This window comes from Spermophilus citellus, assembly GCF_964194105.1.
Source record: "Spermophilus citellus genome assembly, chromosome: 10".
NCBI classification, from domain to species: Eukaryota; Metazoa; Chordata; class Mammalia; order Rodentia; family Sciuridae; genus Spermophilus; species Spermophilus citellus.
Genome location: NC_138197.1, coordinates 84,338,940 through 84,355,208, shown reverse-complemented (window position 1 = coordinate 84,355,208; position 16,269 = coordinate 84,338,940). Strand labels below are relative to the sequence as shown.

Genomic DNA, 16,269 nt, shown 5'->3' with positions numbered 1-16,269 from the left:
TACATATTTCAAAACATCATTTTGTACACCATAAACATATATAATTTTATTTGTTAATTTAAAAAACAACTAAAAAAGAAATGATATGTACTATTTCTTTGTCCTAGAGATATGCAGTACATATTACCATAGTAAAGCTAATGAGAAGTCCTGTAGTAAAAGATATTCAGTAAACTTAGTGTAACCAAGTATTTCCTATGTTTCTTTTGACCATAGAATCTATTTTGATCAAAATATTGCCTGAAATTATTAATTCCTAAAAAAATCTTTTGAAGCTGGGCGTGTTGGTGCACGCCTGTAATCCCAGCAGCTTGGGAGGCTGAGACAGGAGGAGTGTAAGTTCAAAGCTAGCTAAGCAACTCAGTGAGACCCTGTCTCTAAATAAAATACAAAATAGTGCTGGGGATGTGGCGTGGTGGCCGAATGCCCTCGAGCTTGATCTCTGGTACAAAAAAAAAAAAAAAAATCCTTTGGAAAATATTACTATATTTGAAATCACCAGGATCTCCCTTAAATCTAGAGTTGCTAAACTCTCCAAGCTATTTGAATTTCTAGAAGTAGACTTGCTCTGAGATAAACAAACAAAAAACCCAAGAAATTGCATTTTTATCTAAATTTCTTATTTCAAAATAAATATTTCTTACTTTTACACATCTGCATGCCCAAGAGTCCAAAAATTTAATTAAGATGTGTCTGCGAACTTGGCTTCACTGTTTTTCTTTTCAAAACTATTCATTAGGGCTGAGGTTGTGGCTCAGTGGCAGAGCGCTTGCCTCACACATGTGAGGTACTGGGTTCGATCCTCAGTACCACATAAAAATAGGTAAAAAAAATAAAGATATTGTGTTCATCTATAACTAAAAAATAAAAAAAAATTAAAAAGCTAAAAAATTAAAAAAATAAAATTTCATTAACTGCTCTTTGTGTTTATTTATTTTTTTTAGGGGAACACTATTTAATCTCTTGAAGATTTTAATTAGCAAGCCTCAGATTCCAAAATCTTGTCCTGTATTTGATGTCCAATTGATGGCTGATTCAACTTTAGCTGAAATATCTTTTGATGCTAAGGTGAAATGAAAATTTGGGGGCATACTAACTATATAGGGAATGTGGCTTCTTGGCTTTTTACATGGACCAAGACACTGTAGAAATATAGACATATACTTAAACCAAAGAATAGATATTTTGTTATTAATGTAAAAACCTAGATAACTATTGTCAATATTAATGTGTTCATTTTATTTGTTTTAAGGTATATATACTAAGGAAAATAATAGGCATTGTTAAAAAGTTATATGCTATGTGTCTCTATATACAATATACATGAATTCCATAGTAGGGGTCTAATGGACAAAAAAAGCAATGTCTTAGAAATTTTAGGGTTGACTCTAGGGCTTTTATTTACCATTTCTCTACCTATATAAAGTAGAAGAGAATTACTTGTTTTCCTAAGATTGTAATAAAACATTGGAAATATCAAATTGACTGCAAACCATATATTTTGAGAGAATAAATCAGCTTATTATTAATTTATTTTGAGCCAAATCAACATAGAAAATATTTTTTAAAGTATGGACATGATTTGATAGTTCATAAACATATAATTGAAATTATGTTTTAGAAAACTAATTTACTCATTCACTCAGTATGTATTTATAAGCATCTATTATGAGCAAATAGCATGCTAGGCAGGGGGTCTAAACAGTAAGCAAAACACAATCTCTACTTTCACTAGTTTACAAACTGGTGTGAGGGACAGATGTTGCTCAAATATTCCTAGGAATATATAATTACAAACTGTCTATGGAGTGTCTGAAATACACTTTCAATGATGGAGTATAAAAGCTGGGTCAGAAGCAAGACTCCTAGGCAGGGTGCTTAAGATGATAGTGCAGTAGTTGAGGTGAGGGGAGGAATGACAAAGGTTGGAAAGAAGTCTTTCCTGACCCCCAAAGGAGACTAGCCTTCCTCTTCAGAGCTCTCTTAGTTTCCTGTACTTTTCTTTCATAGCCCTGGACTCACTTTGTAACTATGCTTTTGTTAGATTGCTTTCGGTTTATAAATTAGGTTGTGTATTCCATGAGGACAGGGATCATGTTTGTTGTTCTTCATTGTATCCCCAACACCTACCACAATGTCTGATGCATATTTGATGAATAAATAAACGAAGAAAAGAAGAAGAAAGATGGTAATTGTAAAGAGGATAGATTCCAGAAATTTTTAAGAAATTGTGTAGGTAGGTTGATGTGAAAATAAAGTGTAAGGATTAGAAGATGACTTTTAGACTCTGACTTGAGAGTCAGATAGGACTTACAGCAAGAGAATTAGACTCACAGGGAAATACTAAGCTTGGTTTTGGGTTTAATTTGATTAGCCAATGGTATTTCTATATGAAAATACCAATTGGGCAGAATAGACAGATCTAGTTTTCAGATTTTTTGATCTGTTGCACCTGGGGTATTAATGTGTCCAACAGGAGATGATATAAAGTTTTGTTCCAAAGGTATAAGAGAGGGAGATTTCAATCTAGATCTCTCCCCTGAGAAGAATATGTTTAGGAAGAATGTATTGGCCTGTAGCAAGTCCACAGACATTTCTTATGCCTCAAGTGGCCTACAGGCCAGAAGACAATCTTCCCAATGCCTGGAGTTTTGGAGAGCAACAAAATGTCTTATGTGCATTTACTCATAACTACAGAAGGGATCATAGTTTGAGTTGGGCGTAAATCTAAATTCCTCAGAGAATCTGCCACCTCAATTCTAGGAAGCATATTTCTACAATCTTGAAAGGAAATAAGGTTATTGATCTGACTGATTTGGTAAACTGGTGCACAGTTTTTTTGTGTGTGTGTTATGTTCTGTGGACAGATGTATCTTTTTTCCCTGACCTGCTCTTTGAGCCGTTTTAAACCTATCATCTCTTAATTAGAGCCACTTTCTTGAGAATGACAGAACCAAATGGAACAGGAAAATGGATTGCACTAATTAAATTTTTAGTTAATAAAAATTGTTTTAGAAGTATCTAAAGGAAACCAAGAGGAACTTCTATTTTCTGGCTTAGCCTATAATAATATATTGATTATTTTTGAAAATTCTAGTTGCAGAATCTTATCCTGGAATACACAGATACAGCAACAGCACTTTTTTATGAGATACTTCTTGTCTTTCAGCAGGTACACATTTTATATATCTTCTGTGATTATACATATTATGATTAATAATATGTCCAAAATGCTTATTTTAGAGATAATTTCCAAAACTGGTTGATTTACATGATACTACCTTTGCTCTTAAGTGCTCATCTACTATGTTTAACAAATACCAATTTTAAAGATTTTATTAATCAGGATAAAAATGTTTTTGGGGATGAGTATCTTTTTATATACAACCTGAATTTCATAACTTATTTCCTTGAGTTTTTAGGGAAACCTTGGATTGGGATCTACAAAGTTTGCTATTAGCTGGATGATGTCCTTTCTTCAAAGTTGTCCTTCTATAGTAAGTACCTAGAAGTAGTCACTGTTCAGGCCTAGCTAAACAGAAACTATTGGTTTTTTTAATTAATTAAACACAAATTTTCTCTATGACATGGTCTAGCTTACAAAACTGAAGTAATATATAAATTTGATAATTTTATTATTTAATTAAAATAAAATGTCTCTACATTCGAGATCTGATTTATTAAGGCACTGAAATGATGTTTTAGATATGGTCCTTACTTTATGAAGAACTCTTTTTTTTTCTTTTTTCAATTTTATTTTTTTTTAAATTTTTATTGTTGGTTGTTCAAAACATTACATAGTTCTTGATATATCATACTTCACACTTTGATTCAAGTGGGTTATGAACTCCCATTTTTACCCCGTATACAGATTGCAGAATCACATCGGTTACACATCCATTGATTTACATATTGCCATACTAGTGTCTGTTGTATTCTGCTGCCTTTCCTATCCTCTACTATCCCCCTCCCCTCCCCTCGCCTCCCCTCCCCTCTTCTCTCTCTACCCCCTCTACTGTAATTCATTTCTCCCCCTTGTATTTTTTTCCCTTTCCCCTCACTTCCTCTTGTATGTAATTTTGTATAACCCTGAGGGTCTACTTCCATTTCCATGCAATTTCCCTTCTCTCTCCCTTTCCCTCCCACCTCTCATCCCTGTTTAATGTTAATCTTGTTCTCATGCTCTTCGTCCCTACTCTGTTCTTAGTTACTCTCCTTATATCAAAGAAGACATTTGGCATTTGTTTTTTAGGGATTGGCTAGCTTCACTTAGCATAATCTGCTCTAATGCCATCTATTTCCCTGCAAATTCCATGATTTTGTCATTTTTTTAATGCAGAGTAATACTCCATTGTGTATAAATGCCACATTTTTTTTTATCCATTCGTCTATTGAAGGGCATCTGGGTTGGTTCCACAGTCTTGCTAGTGTGAATTGTGCTGCTATGAACATCGATGTAGCAGTGTCCCTGTAGTATGCTCTTTTTAGGTATTTAGGGAATAGACCGAGAAGGGGAATAGCTGGGTCAAATGGTGGTTCCATTCCCAGCTTTCCAAGAAATCTCCATACTGCTTTCTAAATTGGCCGCAGCAATTTGCAGTCCCACCAGCAATGTACAAGTGTACCCTTTTCCCCACATCCTCGCCAGCACTTGTTGTTGTTTGACTTCCTAATTGCTGCCAATCTTACTGGAGTGAGATGGTATCTTAGGGTGGTTTTGATTTGCATTTCTCTGACTGCTAGAGATGGTGAGCATTTTTTCATGTACTTGTTGATTGATTGTATGTCCTCCTCTGAGAAGTGGCCCATTTGTTGATTGGGTTATTTGTTATCTTATTGTCTAATTTTTTGAGTTCTTTATATACTCTGGATATTAGGGCTCTATCTGAAGTGTGAGGAGTAAAGATTTGTTCCCAGGATGTAGGCTCCCTATTTACCTCTCTTATTGTTTCTTTTGCTGAGAAAAAACTTTTTAGTTTGAGTAAGTCCCATTTGTTGATTCTAATTATTAACTCTTGTGCTATGGGTGTCCTATTGAGGAATTTGGAGCCCGACCCCACAGTATGTAGATCGTAGCCAACTTTTTCTTCTATCAGATGCCATGTCTCTGATTTGATATCAAGCTCCTTGATCCATTTTGAGTTAACTTTTGTGCATGGCGAGAGAAAGGGATTCAGTTTCATTTTGTTGCATATGGATTTCCAGTTTTCCCAGCACCATTTGTTGAAGATGCTATCCTTCCTCCATTGCATGCTTTTAGCACCTTTATCAAATATAAGACAGTTGTAGTTTTGTGGATTGGTTTCTGTGTTCTCTGTTCTGTACCATTGGTCCACCCGCCTGTTTTGGTACCAGTACCATGCTGTTTTTGTTACTATTGCTCTGTAGTATAGCTTGAAGTCTGGTATCGCTATACCGCTTGATTCACACTTCCTGCTTAGCATTGTTTTTGTTATTCTGGGTCTTTTATTTTTCCATATGAATTTCATTATTGCTTTCTCTATTTCTACAAGAAATGCCGTTAGGATTTTGATTGGCATTGCATTAAACCTATAGAGAACTTTTGGTAATATCGCCATTTTGATGATGTTAGTTCTGCCTATCCATGAACAGGGTATGTTTTTCCATCTTCTAAGATCTTTTTCTATTTCTCTCTTTAGGGTTCTGTAGTTTTCATTGTATAAGTCTTTCACCTCTTTTGTTAGGTTGATTCCCAAGTATTTTATTTTTTTTGAGGATATTGTGAATGGAGTGTTTTTCCTCATTTCCATTTCAGAGGATTTGTCGCTGATATACAGGAATGCCTTTGATTTATGCATGTTGATTTTATATCCTGCCACTTTGCTGAATTCATTTATTAGCTCTAATAGTTTCTTTGTGGACCCTTTTGGGTATGCTAGGTATAGAATCATGTCATCTGCAAATAGTGATAATTTAAGTTCTTCTTTTCCTATTTTTATGCCTTTAATTTCTTTCGTCTGTCTAATTGCTCTGGCCAGTGTTTCGAGAACTATGTTGAACAGAAGTGGTGAGAGAGGACATCCCTGTCTTGCTCCAGATTTTAGAGGGAATGCCTTCAACTTTTGTCCATTTAGAATGATGCTAGCCTGAGGCTTAGGATAGATAGCTTTTACAATGTCAAGGTAAGTTCCTGTTATCCCTAGTTTTTCTAATGTTTTGAACATAAAGGGATGCTGTACTTTGTCAAATGCTTTCTCTGCATCTATCGAGATGATCATATGGTTCTTATCTTTAAGTCTATTGATGTGGTGAATAACATTTATTGATTTCCGTATGTTGAACCATCCTTGCATCCCAGGGATGAATCCTACTTGATCATGGTGCACAAGTTTTTTGATATGTTTTTGTATCCGATTCGCCAGAATTTTATTGAGGATTTTTGCATCTAGGTTCATTAGAGATATTGGTCTGTAGTTTTCTTTCTTTGAAGTGTCTTTGTCAGGTTTAGGAATCAGGGTGATGTTGGCCTCGTAGAATGAATTTGGAAGTTCTCCCTCTTTTTTTATTTCCTGAAATAGCTTGAAAAGTATTGGTATTAGTTCCTCTTTAAAGGTTTTGTGGAACTCTGCTGTATACCCATCTGGTCCTGGGCTTTTCTTAGTTGGTAGTCTTTTGATGGTTTCTTCTATTTCCTCAATTGATATTGGTCTGTTTAGGTTGTCTATATCCTCCTGACTCAATCTGGGCAGATCATATGACTTAAGAAATTTATCGATGCCTTCACTATCTTCTATTTTATTGGAGTATAAGGATTCAAAATAATTTCTGATTATCTTCTGTATTTCTGAAGTGTCTGTTGTGATATTGCCTTTTTCATCCCGCATGCTAGTAATTTGAGTTCTCTCTCTTCTTCTCTTCGTTAGCATGGCTAAGGGTCTGTCGATTTTATTTATTTTTTCAAAGAACCAACTTTTAGTTTTATCAATTTTTTCAATTGTTTCTTTTGTTTCGATTTCATTAATTTCAGCTCTGATTTTAATTATTTCTTGCCTTCTACTTCTTTTGCTGTTGTTTTGCTCTTCTTTTTCTAGGATTTTGAGATGAAGTATGAGATCATTTATTTGTTGGTTTTTTCTTTTTTTAAGGAATGAACTCGAAGCAATGAATTTTCCTCTTAGAACTGCTTTCAATGTTTCCCATAGATTCCAATATGTTGTGTCTGTGTTTTCATTTATCTCTAAGAATTTTTTAATTTCCTCCTTGATGTCTTCTATAACCCATTGATCATTCAGTAACCTATCGTTCATTCTCCAAGTGATGCATGATTTTTCCTTCCTTCTTTTATCGTTGATTTTCAATCATTTAATTATGATCAGATAAGATGCATGGTATTATCTCTACTCCTTTATATTGTCTAAGAGTTGCCCTGTGACATAATATATGATCTATTTTTGAGAAGGATCCATGTGCTGCTGAGAAAAAAGTGTAACTGCTTGATGTTGGGTGGTATATTCTATATATGTCAATTAAGTCTAGGTTATTAATTGTGCTATTGAGTTCTATAGTTTCCTTATTCAACTTTTGTTTTGAAGATCTGTCCAGTGGTGAGAGATGTGTGTTGAAGTCTCCCATGACTATTGTATGGTGGTCTATTAGACTCTTGAACTTGAGAAGAGTTTGTTTGATGAACATAGCTGCACCATTGTTTGGGGCATATATATTTATGATTGTTATGTCTTGTTGGTGTATGGTTCCCTTGAGCAGTATGTAGTGTCCCTCTTTATCCCTTTTGATTAACTTTGGCTTGAAATCTATTTTATTTGATATGAGTATGGACACTCCTGCTTGTTTCCGAAGTCCATATGAGTGATATGATTTTTCCCAACTTTTCACCTTCAGTCTATGTATGTCTTTTCCTATCAAATACGCAGCATATTGTTGGGTCTTGTTTTGTGATCCATTCTACTAGCCTGTGTCTCTTAATTGGTGAGTTTAAGCCATTAACATTTAGGGTTATTATTGAGATATGGGTTGTTCTTCCAGCCATATTTGTTTATTTGTGTTACTAAACATGGTTTATTTTCCTCTTTAATTATTATTCCCCCCTTTACTGTACTACCTCCCACTGTTGTTTTTCATTGTTATTTTCCATTTCCTCTTCCTGTAATGTTTTGCCGAGGATGTTTTGAAGAGATGGTTTTCTAGCTGCAAATTCTTTTAACTTTTGTTTATTGTGGAAGGTTTTAATTTCATCTTCCATCCTGAAGCTTAATTTCACTGGATACACAATTCTTGGTTGGAACCCATTTTCTTTCAGTGTTTGAAATATGTTATTCCAGGATCTTCTAGGTTTCAGAATCCGTGTTGAAAGATCAGCTGTTATCCTGATTGGTTTACCCCTAAATGTAATCTGCTTCCTTTCTCTTGTAGCTTTTAAAATTCTCTCCTTATTCTGTATGTTGGGCATCTTCATTATGTGTCTAGGTGTGGATCTCTTATGATTTTGCACATTCGGCGTCCTGTAGGCTTCTACGATTTGGGATTCTGTCTCATTCTTGAAGTCTGGGAAGTTTTCTCGTATTATTTCATTGAATAGTTGCTCATTCCTTTGGTTTGGACCTCTATACCTTCCTGTATCCCAATGACTCTTAAGTTTGGTCTCTTTATGTTATCCCATATTTCTTGGATGTTCTGCTCATGATTTCTTAACAGTCTTGCTGAGTTGTCTATGTTCCTTTCAAGTTGAAATACTTTGTCTTCATTGTCTGATGTTCTGTCTTCTAAGTGTTCTACTCTGCTGGTAGTATTCTCAATTGAGTTTTTAAGTTGGTTTATTGCTTCCTGCATTTCTAGGATTTCTGTTTGTTTGTTTTTTATAACCTCTATCTCCCTGTATAGTTGATCTTTTGCTTCTTGGATTTGTTTATGTAATTCATTGTTGAAGTGATCTTTCATTGACGGATTTTGCTGTCTAATGCCTTCCTTGAGACTCCAGATCATCTGAAGCGTGTATATCCTGAATTCTTTATCTGACATTCCATCTGCTGCAGCTATTACCTCTTCTAAAGTTGAGTTGACCTGCATTGCTTGTGGTCCTTTCTTTCCTTGTCTTTTCATACTGCTCGCGTTTCTTTCTGCTTGGTGAAACTGTTGTGTTATTGAATTTTCCCCCTATATATTTATATTGCTCTTGTATAGTTGAAAAGTCTCCCTTGTAGGGCGGGCAGCGGCTGTGCTCCTCCTCCAATTGGGGTGATCTGTCTACCACGCTGGCGGGCCGCTGGGCCTGTTCTGCCAGTCGGTCGCAGGTCTGCCTACCTTGCAGGCGCGGGCGGTGGCTCTGCTCTGCCCTTAGTTCAATTGGGGTGACGTGTCTACCATGCCAGCGGGTTTCTGGGCCTGTTCCGGGCGCGGGAGGCGGCTCTGCTCTACCCCTTCTCCAATTGGGGTGACGTGACTACCACGCCGGTGGGCCGCTGGGCCTGTTCCGGGCGCGGGCGGCGGCTCTGCTCTGCCCCTACTCCAATTGTGGTGACGTGTGTACCACGCCGGCAGGCTGCTGGGCCTGTTCCGCCAGTCGGTCGCAGTTCTACCTACCTTGCGGGCGCGGCGGCGGCTCTGCTCTGCCCCTACTCCATTTGGGGTGACGTGACTACCACGCCGGCGGGTCGCTGGGCCTGTTCCGGGCACGGGCGGCGGCTCTGCTCTGCCCCTATTCCAGTTGAGGTGACGTGACCACCCATCATTAGTCTTTATGGAGATACAAATTAAGACCATGATGAAAAGTCACTTATGAAGAACTCTTAAGATAAAAATATAAGATATTAAATTATTGGCTGTATAATTAAGTAAAAATGATTAATCTTCATCTTTAACATTGAGTATGAACGTAACAATGGGAATCACCTGTGCACTCTGTGCTGGCAGTCACCATTCTGGCCCAAGATTGGTGACATTATACATTATTGGTGACATTACACCAATATACATATTGGTGACATAATATGTATAATGTCACCAATCTTCTTTCTTGACACTACATTCCCAAATAAATGGTTTAACTTTGTCTTCCCACCAGATTATAGCCAGAGGGAGCTATTTGAAATAAAAATATGATTGTCATTCCTTACTTTAAATCTCTCAGCAGTTCTTCTCTGAATAGAGGCTAGACTCCTTGAAATGGCCTGCAAGGCCTTGTGAGCTCTGGCTCTACAGCCTCATCTGGTCCCTTACTCACCCAGCTATGCGGGGCTCTTATTCACTCCCACCCTGCTTCCCCCACTGACTCCATCACAGGACCTATCATTTGCCTCCATCTCTGTCTTAGTCTATTTTGTGTGGCTATAACAAACTAACACAGACTGGGTAATTTATAAAGAACAGATAATTATTTCACTCATGGTTCTGCAGACTGGGAAGGCCAAGATTGAGGGGCTGCATCTTGTGAGGGCCTTCTTGCTACATTGTCCCAAGGTAAAGTGGAGTAGAGGGGTGAACTCACTTTTGTATCACACTCACTCTTGCAATATCAACCCCACTCCAGTGGGCATCCCTGTCCAATAACAACACTCATCCACCTCACTACACTGTTGCATTGGGGATTGAGTTTTGTAACACATGAACACAGGGCAGAAATTCAAGCCACAGCAGTCTTGCTGTTCACAGTGCTTATCCTTCTTTCCCACCTAGCTGACCTCTTCTCATCTTTCAGGCCTCACTGCCCTTTCCTGTAGGAAAGGAAAGGATGATTTTCTGACCCTCTAACTAGGTTAGGCTTTCCCTACACAGGCACGCACAGTGCACAGCAGGGTCTTCTTCATAGGAATTGTCACTGCTACAGTTTATATTTGTGCTATTATAGGGTTCTGCCCTGTAATAGCCATTAGTGGCACATTCTGGCTCTCTCTCCTAGGCACATGGTACAATTCTACTTCCCTCTGCACTTGAAATTAGATGGGTCTCTGTTACTTTGGCAAATGAAATGTGAGCCCAAGTAGCCTGTCACTTCTGTGCAGAAGCTTTAAGAGCCAGGGCATTCTTTTTCCTTCTGGCATGGTGACTGGCAATGTTCCACATGTTGATTGCTCCACCAGCTGATGACCCTGATGAACAGGGCCCCCAATAATACAAGAGGGGCATACAGTGTAAAGTAATAAACTTTTGCTGTTTTATGGAAAGCATTGGTAGTTTTAGAGGTTTGTTACCATAACATTACCTACTTCATCATTACTGATACAATGTTTTTTTCCTCTCCATAGATTTCAAGTGTCGCAAGGGTAGGAGCTATATCTGTTGGGTTAGGCACATAATAAATGTTGAATAAAATATCTACTTCATTGATTCTAATAAAGACTCTATCCCTTAATCTATTCTCACTCTCCAAGTTTAGTTTCCCTTTATTCATTCATGCATAATTCATTTAATTGGAAATCTTGTCAAAAGCAAGTATTCCTAACTTAATTTTCATTGCTAATAGAGGACTTAACACAAGGTAATTGTTATCTTCCCATATATGAACATGCCTCTGGGGACCAACAGTGTTTCCCTGCTTTGAGCTGTTTTTCCAGAGCAATGTTGAATCTGCCCCATGGAATCTAGATTCTCTTGTCAGATTCCTATGACATATGTTTAGGCCAAACACTTGTAAGCTGAGCAACAAACTGCCTTATACAAAGACTGAGCCCCTGATCTTGGCTACTTCAGCAGTGCACAGACCCCAACCAGTTTTAGGCCCACTTAGGAGTGCCATAATCTTTACTGTTAACAACAGAAGGCCAAATGTACAAGATGCAAGACCCCTATTTGTGCAGTGGTTGTAGGCCCTGTCATCTAAACTGAGGGGTAAAAATATGGGGTCTGCAAGATTCCAAACAATAGGGAAGCTCCTTTGTCAACCTCTAGAGTTGGTTCCCCAAAGGAATTGAACTAAGTACAACGCCACGCTATAATCATAAAGCATGTTAAAATGAAGGGTGGCAAAAGCCAAAGGGATCACTAACACCATAGAAAGCATCAACAGTAATCCAATTTTAAACAGCATGGGTAGAAACAGTCCATTTGAGAGAAATCTGCAAGCAAAGAGACCCAGGCTTATCCAACATACCATATCCATATCAATCAGCTCTGATTATCTTATTTGGTTAAAACAAAGTGCTGAAGAACTTCAAAACTTAATCCCCAGTCAGTATGACTTGGTGCTGAGTACCATGAGAAATAGTGCAGAGGTGTTGATGCAAGTGTGGTGAGGGCTTCAACCTAGACTTGTAAATGACACTCCAGTTGAAATAGGAACTCTTGTAGGTTGAGTGTAGCCTATATGTAACTGCATTTTCCTTGTCTAGGTTACCTTTGTGGCCAGTATTGTGAAACAAGTAGTGAAGGGGCTTTCAGCTTCATTGCAACTGCTAAGTCCCTTCCAAGCAGTTCTGTTGTACCAGCAGTTTTATATCCTCAAGAGCTGCCTGCAATACAGCAAGACTCTAGCTGAGTATATCAGGAATGACTACAGCGAAGAATTTAGGTAAGGAAAAAAAAAAATCTGCATCTAATCTGCAATATGACCACTCTTTTCTGATTTTCTTACAAACCTGCAACATGGCCGAATGTTTAGGTTATGTGATGACAAAAAATATATATTTTTGTCTTTAATAATATTGCACTTTGATCAGAGGAAAGAAAGTATTTGGGGGGCAGGGGATGTGGCTCAAGCGGTAGCGTGCTCGCCTGGCATGCGTGTGGCCCGGGTTCGATCCTCACTCAGCACCACATACAAACAAAGATGTTGTGTCCGCCAAAAACTAAAAAATAAATATTAAAATTCTCTCTCTCTAAAAAAAGAAAGAAAGAAAGAAAGAAAGTATTTGGGGGAGAATTAAAAGAATTTTGCTGTTCAAAATATATTCCAGGTCAGAAAATACTAGTGAAACATCAAACTCTCTTTGGAGGATTGTTTCTCACTCTTTGTCTTTCTTGAAGCTGGCCTGTCACATAAGTAGTAATGATTGTAACCTGCTGTGAGTAATTAAGAGTAACAAACCCTAAGGAAGGGAATGGTAAATTATGGACTGTGAATTCAATTGAGTCATTAAAAAAATCAATAGATAATGGAGGAACAATTAATGAACGGTGTTAACGAGGTTTTTTTTTTTTTTTTTCTTTTTTGTCTCATTTATCCTTCCCTTCTCTTACTCAGAAAGGGAACAGCAAGAAAGAGCAGTAGCCAGCATTGGTTTCATCAGCCAGCTTGTTCTCTTGCACCTCAGGGGTTCCACTTCTATTTATAGGCTGGCAAAGCCACAGCCTGCATTAGCACCTATTAAGGAAAAAACCCAGGTTGTGTCTGCCTTAAGATGAAAGAGTGCAGCTGGCATAGCTTTGTTACTAGTTTGGATGGAGCTATAGAAGGCTGTGGAGACATCCATTATGGCCTTAGATTGACTTCACAAAAATTTGTCCCCATTTGTAAGGTCTGTTTTTCCTCATACACCATAGGGTTCATTATGGCTCCCATAAAGAGGATTCATTTGACTCTGGGTTTCTCCAACAACCCAGTTCCCACCCCTACTCCTGTCTCCTCACATCTTTTTCCTTTTTATTAAGGAAAATTCACGTAGCATAAAATTCATCATTTAAAACTGTATAGTCCACTGTCTTTTTAATATATTCCACAATGTTTTGCAACCATTGCTATAACTAAATTTAGGTTTGTGATCCTTGTTTTAACCTAGGATTTTTCAACTTGCTTTGCATTAGAATCTCCTTAGTAACCATTGACAATACTGTTACCCAGGTCTGGTCTCCCACCTCGAAAGTCTGTTTGAGTTTTCTGAGCTGGGGGTCTGGGCACTGATAGTTTATAAAGCTCTCCAGGTGATTCTAATGTACACTTGGAGTTGAAAACCATTTAGTAAGCCATCCAAGGGGAGGCTTTCTCACTTTTGTCTTTCACAGCTTTCCTATACTGAGCTTGTGGAATAAACCCTCCCTTTCCTCTGGACTTTGCCCAAGCAGTCTCCACAGCTTGGCACTTCCATTTCAACTCCCCATTGCGCATTGCCTGAGAAACCAAGAAGCAGGAACCTCAACCCATCCTTTGGCTTCTTTATTAATGCCTTGATAACTGATACATTATTAATGAAATTCACTTCCTTTGCTAAAGTAAAGTGCTTCAGTGAGCTGAAAGGCACACATATCAAGAGATTTTCTAGGTCACAAATGGGAGAGGTTGGGAGGCTTTAAATGTTGACTGAATCTTGTGGCTCAGACTCACACACCCACAACCCTGCACCACTTAGTGTGAATGTGACCAGTATGAAATTTGTGTTCTTAAAGATCTCTCTTTTGTTTCTCTTTGTGATTTTCAGGTACTTTATTCATATGCCAGCCTTGGAAAAGAAGCTCCCATTGTGTTACCCTATTACTCAGCCAACCACTCAACTTTTTCATGAAATTCTCAAATTGGTTGAACAGAAACAATGTGTAAAATGTTAATAAGAATATAAAATGTTAATTGGGAGTGGAAATCTATGAAAAAATTATTTATTTATTTATTTATTTAATTCATCTTGAGTTCTATAAACAAAGATTTTATCTAAATGTTACATCAATACCTATGTTTCATCCATACCTAAGAGGTCCTTGAAGTTTATCTGCTAAAAACAAACAAACAACAACAAAAAACCCTGTAAGAATGGTGCTAAAAACTAGTGTTTCTCCAGAAAGAAAAGTTTCTACAGACACAAAAAACTACAAAGGGAACAGAAGCTCAAGGAGAATAATTGGTGTGAAGCCATTGAAATATATAATGAAAAATTGTTGTACAGAGTATAAACTACGGAGTCATCAATGTTGAGCAATAGGATGACACCTTACTTTTCCACCTTTAAAAACTAGTGGCAAAAGTATTTTTGGAAGAATGAGCAGGAGAAACACAGGCACAGCTGAACAGAATGTCAGCTCCTCATTTATCAAGGATAAAGAAGCATGGACTTTCTTTTTTTTTTTTGAACTCAGGGACTCAGGGGCACCCAGCCACTAAGCCACATCCCCAGCCCTATTTTGTATTTTTTTAATGACAGGGTCTCACTGAGTTGCTTAGGGCCTTGCTTTTGCTGAGGCTGGCACTTGTGATCCTCACACCTCAGCCTACGAGCTGCTGGGATTACAGGAGTGCACCACCGTGCCCGGCATGAAGCATGGACTTTCGTGAACAAAACCAAATGCTTTATATACAGAGTTCCGAAAAATTGTGCCATGAATGGATAATTATAAATGTAATGCATTCCACTATTGTCACATATGTCAGAAATAAATAAAAATTAAAATTAAAAAAAAAACCCAAATGCAGTTGGGTGCGGTGTCTCACGCCTGTAATCCCAGTTTCAGGAGGCTGAGGCAGGAGGATTATGAGTTCAAAGCCAGACTCAGCAAAAACCAGGCACTAAGCAACTCAGTGAGACCCTGTCTCTAAATAAAATACAAAGCAGTGAAGCCAGAATTAGACAAGCAGTCAATATAGATAGGTAACTCGAGTTAGGTCGGATTAAGGAGGCCAATTTTGAGTCTGGGAAATTGGAGACTGCCCCCTGAGGGATTGAAATGTTAATTCCTTCAGAGCCCTTCCTCCACCCTTATGTAGAAACTGCTCCTGCTCCAACTTGTTGCCAAGGTAACCTGTCCCAGGAATTGCCCCTCCCTACAGGGAGCTCTAAGGTGGTTAAAGTGTGCTGGGTTTGCACCATCCTGCCCTTCCCCCTTCAGCCCACCTGTTTCCCACCCTTGGGCCATCCTACCAAGCATTCCTGGGCCTAGTCATTTATGCGGGAAGGAGAAAGATAAGGGGGAAAAGGGAGGAGAACAAAGGAAGCATAGGACATCTAAAAAGGGTAGAAAGCCTTGCTTCTGGGGATACCAGCTATGGCCCCCTTCTCCCTCCTGGAAGAAGTATGTGTTACCCCATTTTTTTTTAAAAAAATCCTGCTTTATATGCTTGCCCCATCGTGCTTCTCTAATGTTCAAACTTCAACTTGCTGGCAGTGTCAGTAGGGCTGGGAATGTGGCTTAGTGGTTGAGTGCCCTTGAGTTCCATCCCTGGTACCCAAAATCCAAACACCAAAACAAACAAACAAACAAATCCCACAAATGATTCTGCCACTCTACTTCAGGCACCTGTGGGCTAATGTGAACAGTCCCATAGAGTCTCCGTGGAAGAGAAATTATTCATGAGCAGTGAAGGCTCTCCCACAACCATTTTATTATTTTTTTTAAAATTTTTTACTATTTATTTTTTAGTTTTCGGCAGACACAACG

The 16,269-nt window shown here is 38.1% G+C and overlaps 1 protein-coding gene across 1 annotated transcript in view; it reads left to right on the top strand.

Annotated features, from left to right (window-relative positions):
• LOC308657715 (uncharacterized protein C12orf56) overlaps positions 1-15,990 on the top strand; it is a 97,467-nt gene extending 81,477 nt beyond the window's left edge. Inside the window, exons 9-13 of the mRNA XM_081309684.1 lie at positions 945-1,068; positions 3,098-3,172; positions 3,423-3,497; positions 12,303-12,481; positions 14,325-15,990. Coding sequence (XP_081165810.1) covers positions 945-1,068; positions 3,098-3,172; positions 3,423-3,497; positions 12,303-12,481; positions 14,325-14,451 — 580 coding nt within the window. The 3' untranslated portion in view covers positions 14,452-15,990. The remainder of the gene's footprint in view (positions 1-944; positions 1,069-3,097; positions 3,173-3,422; positions 3,498-12,302; positions 12,482-14,324) is intronic.
• Positions 15,991-16,269: the final 279 nt, after the last annotated feature.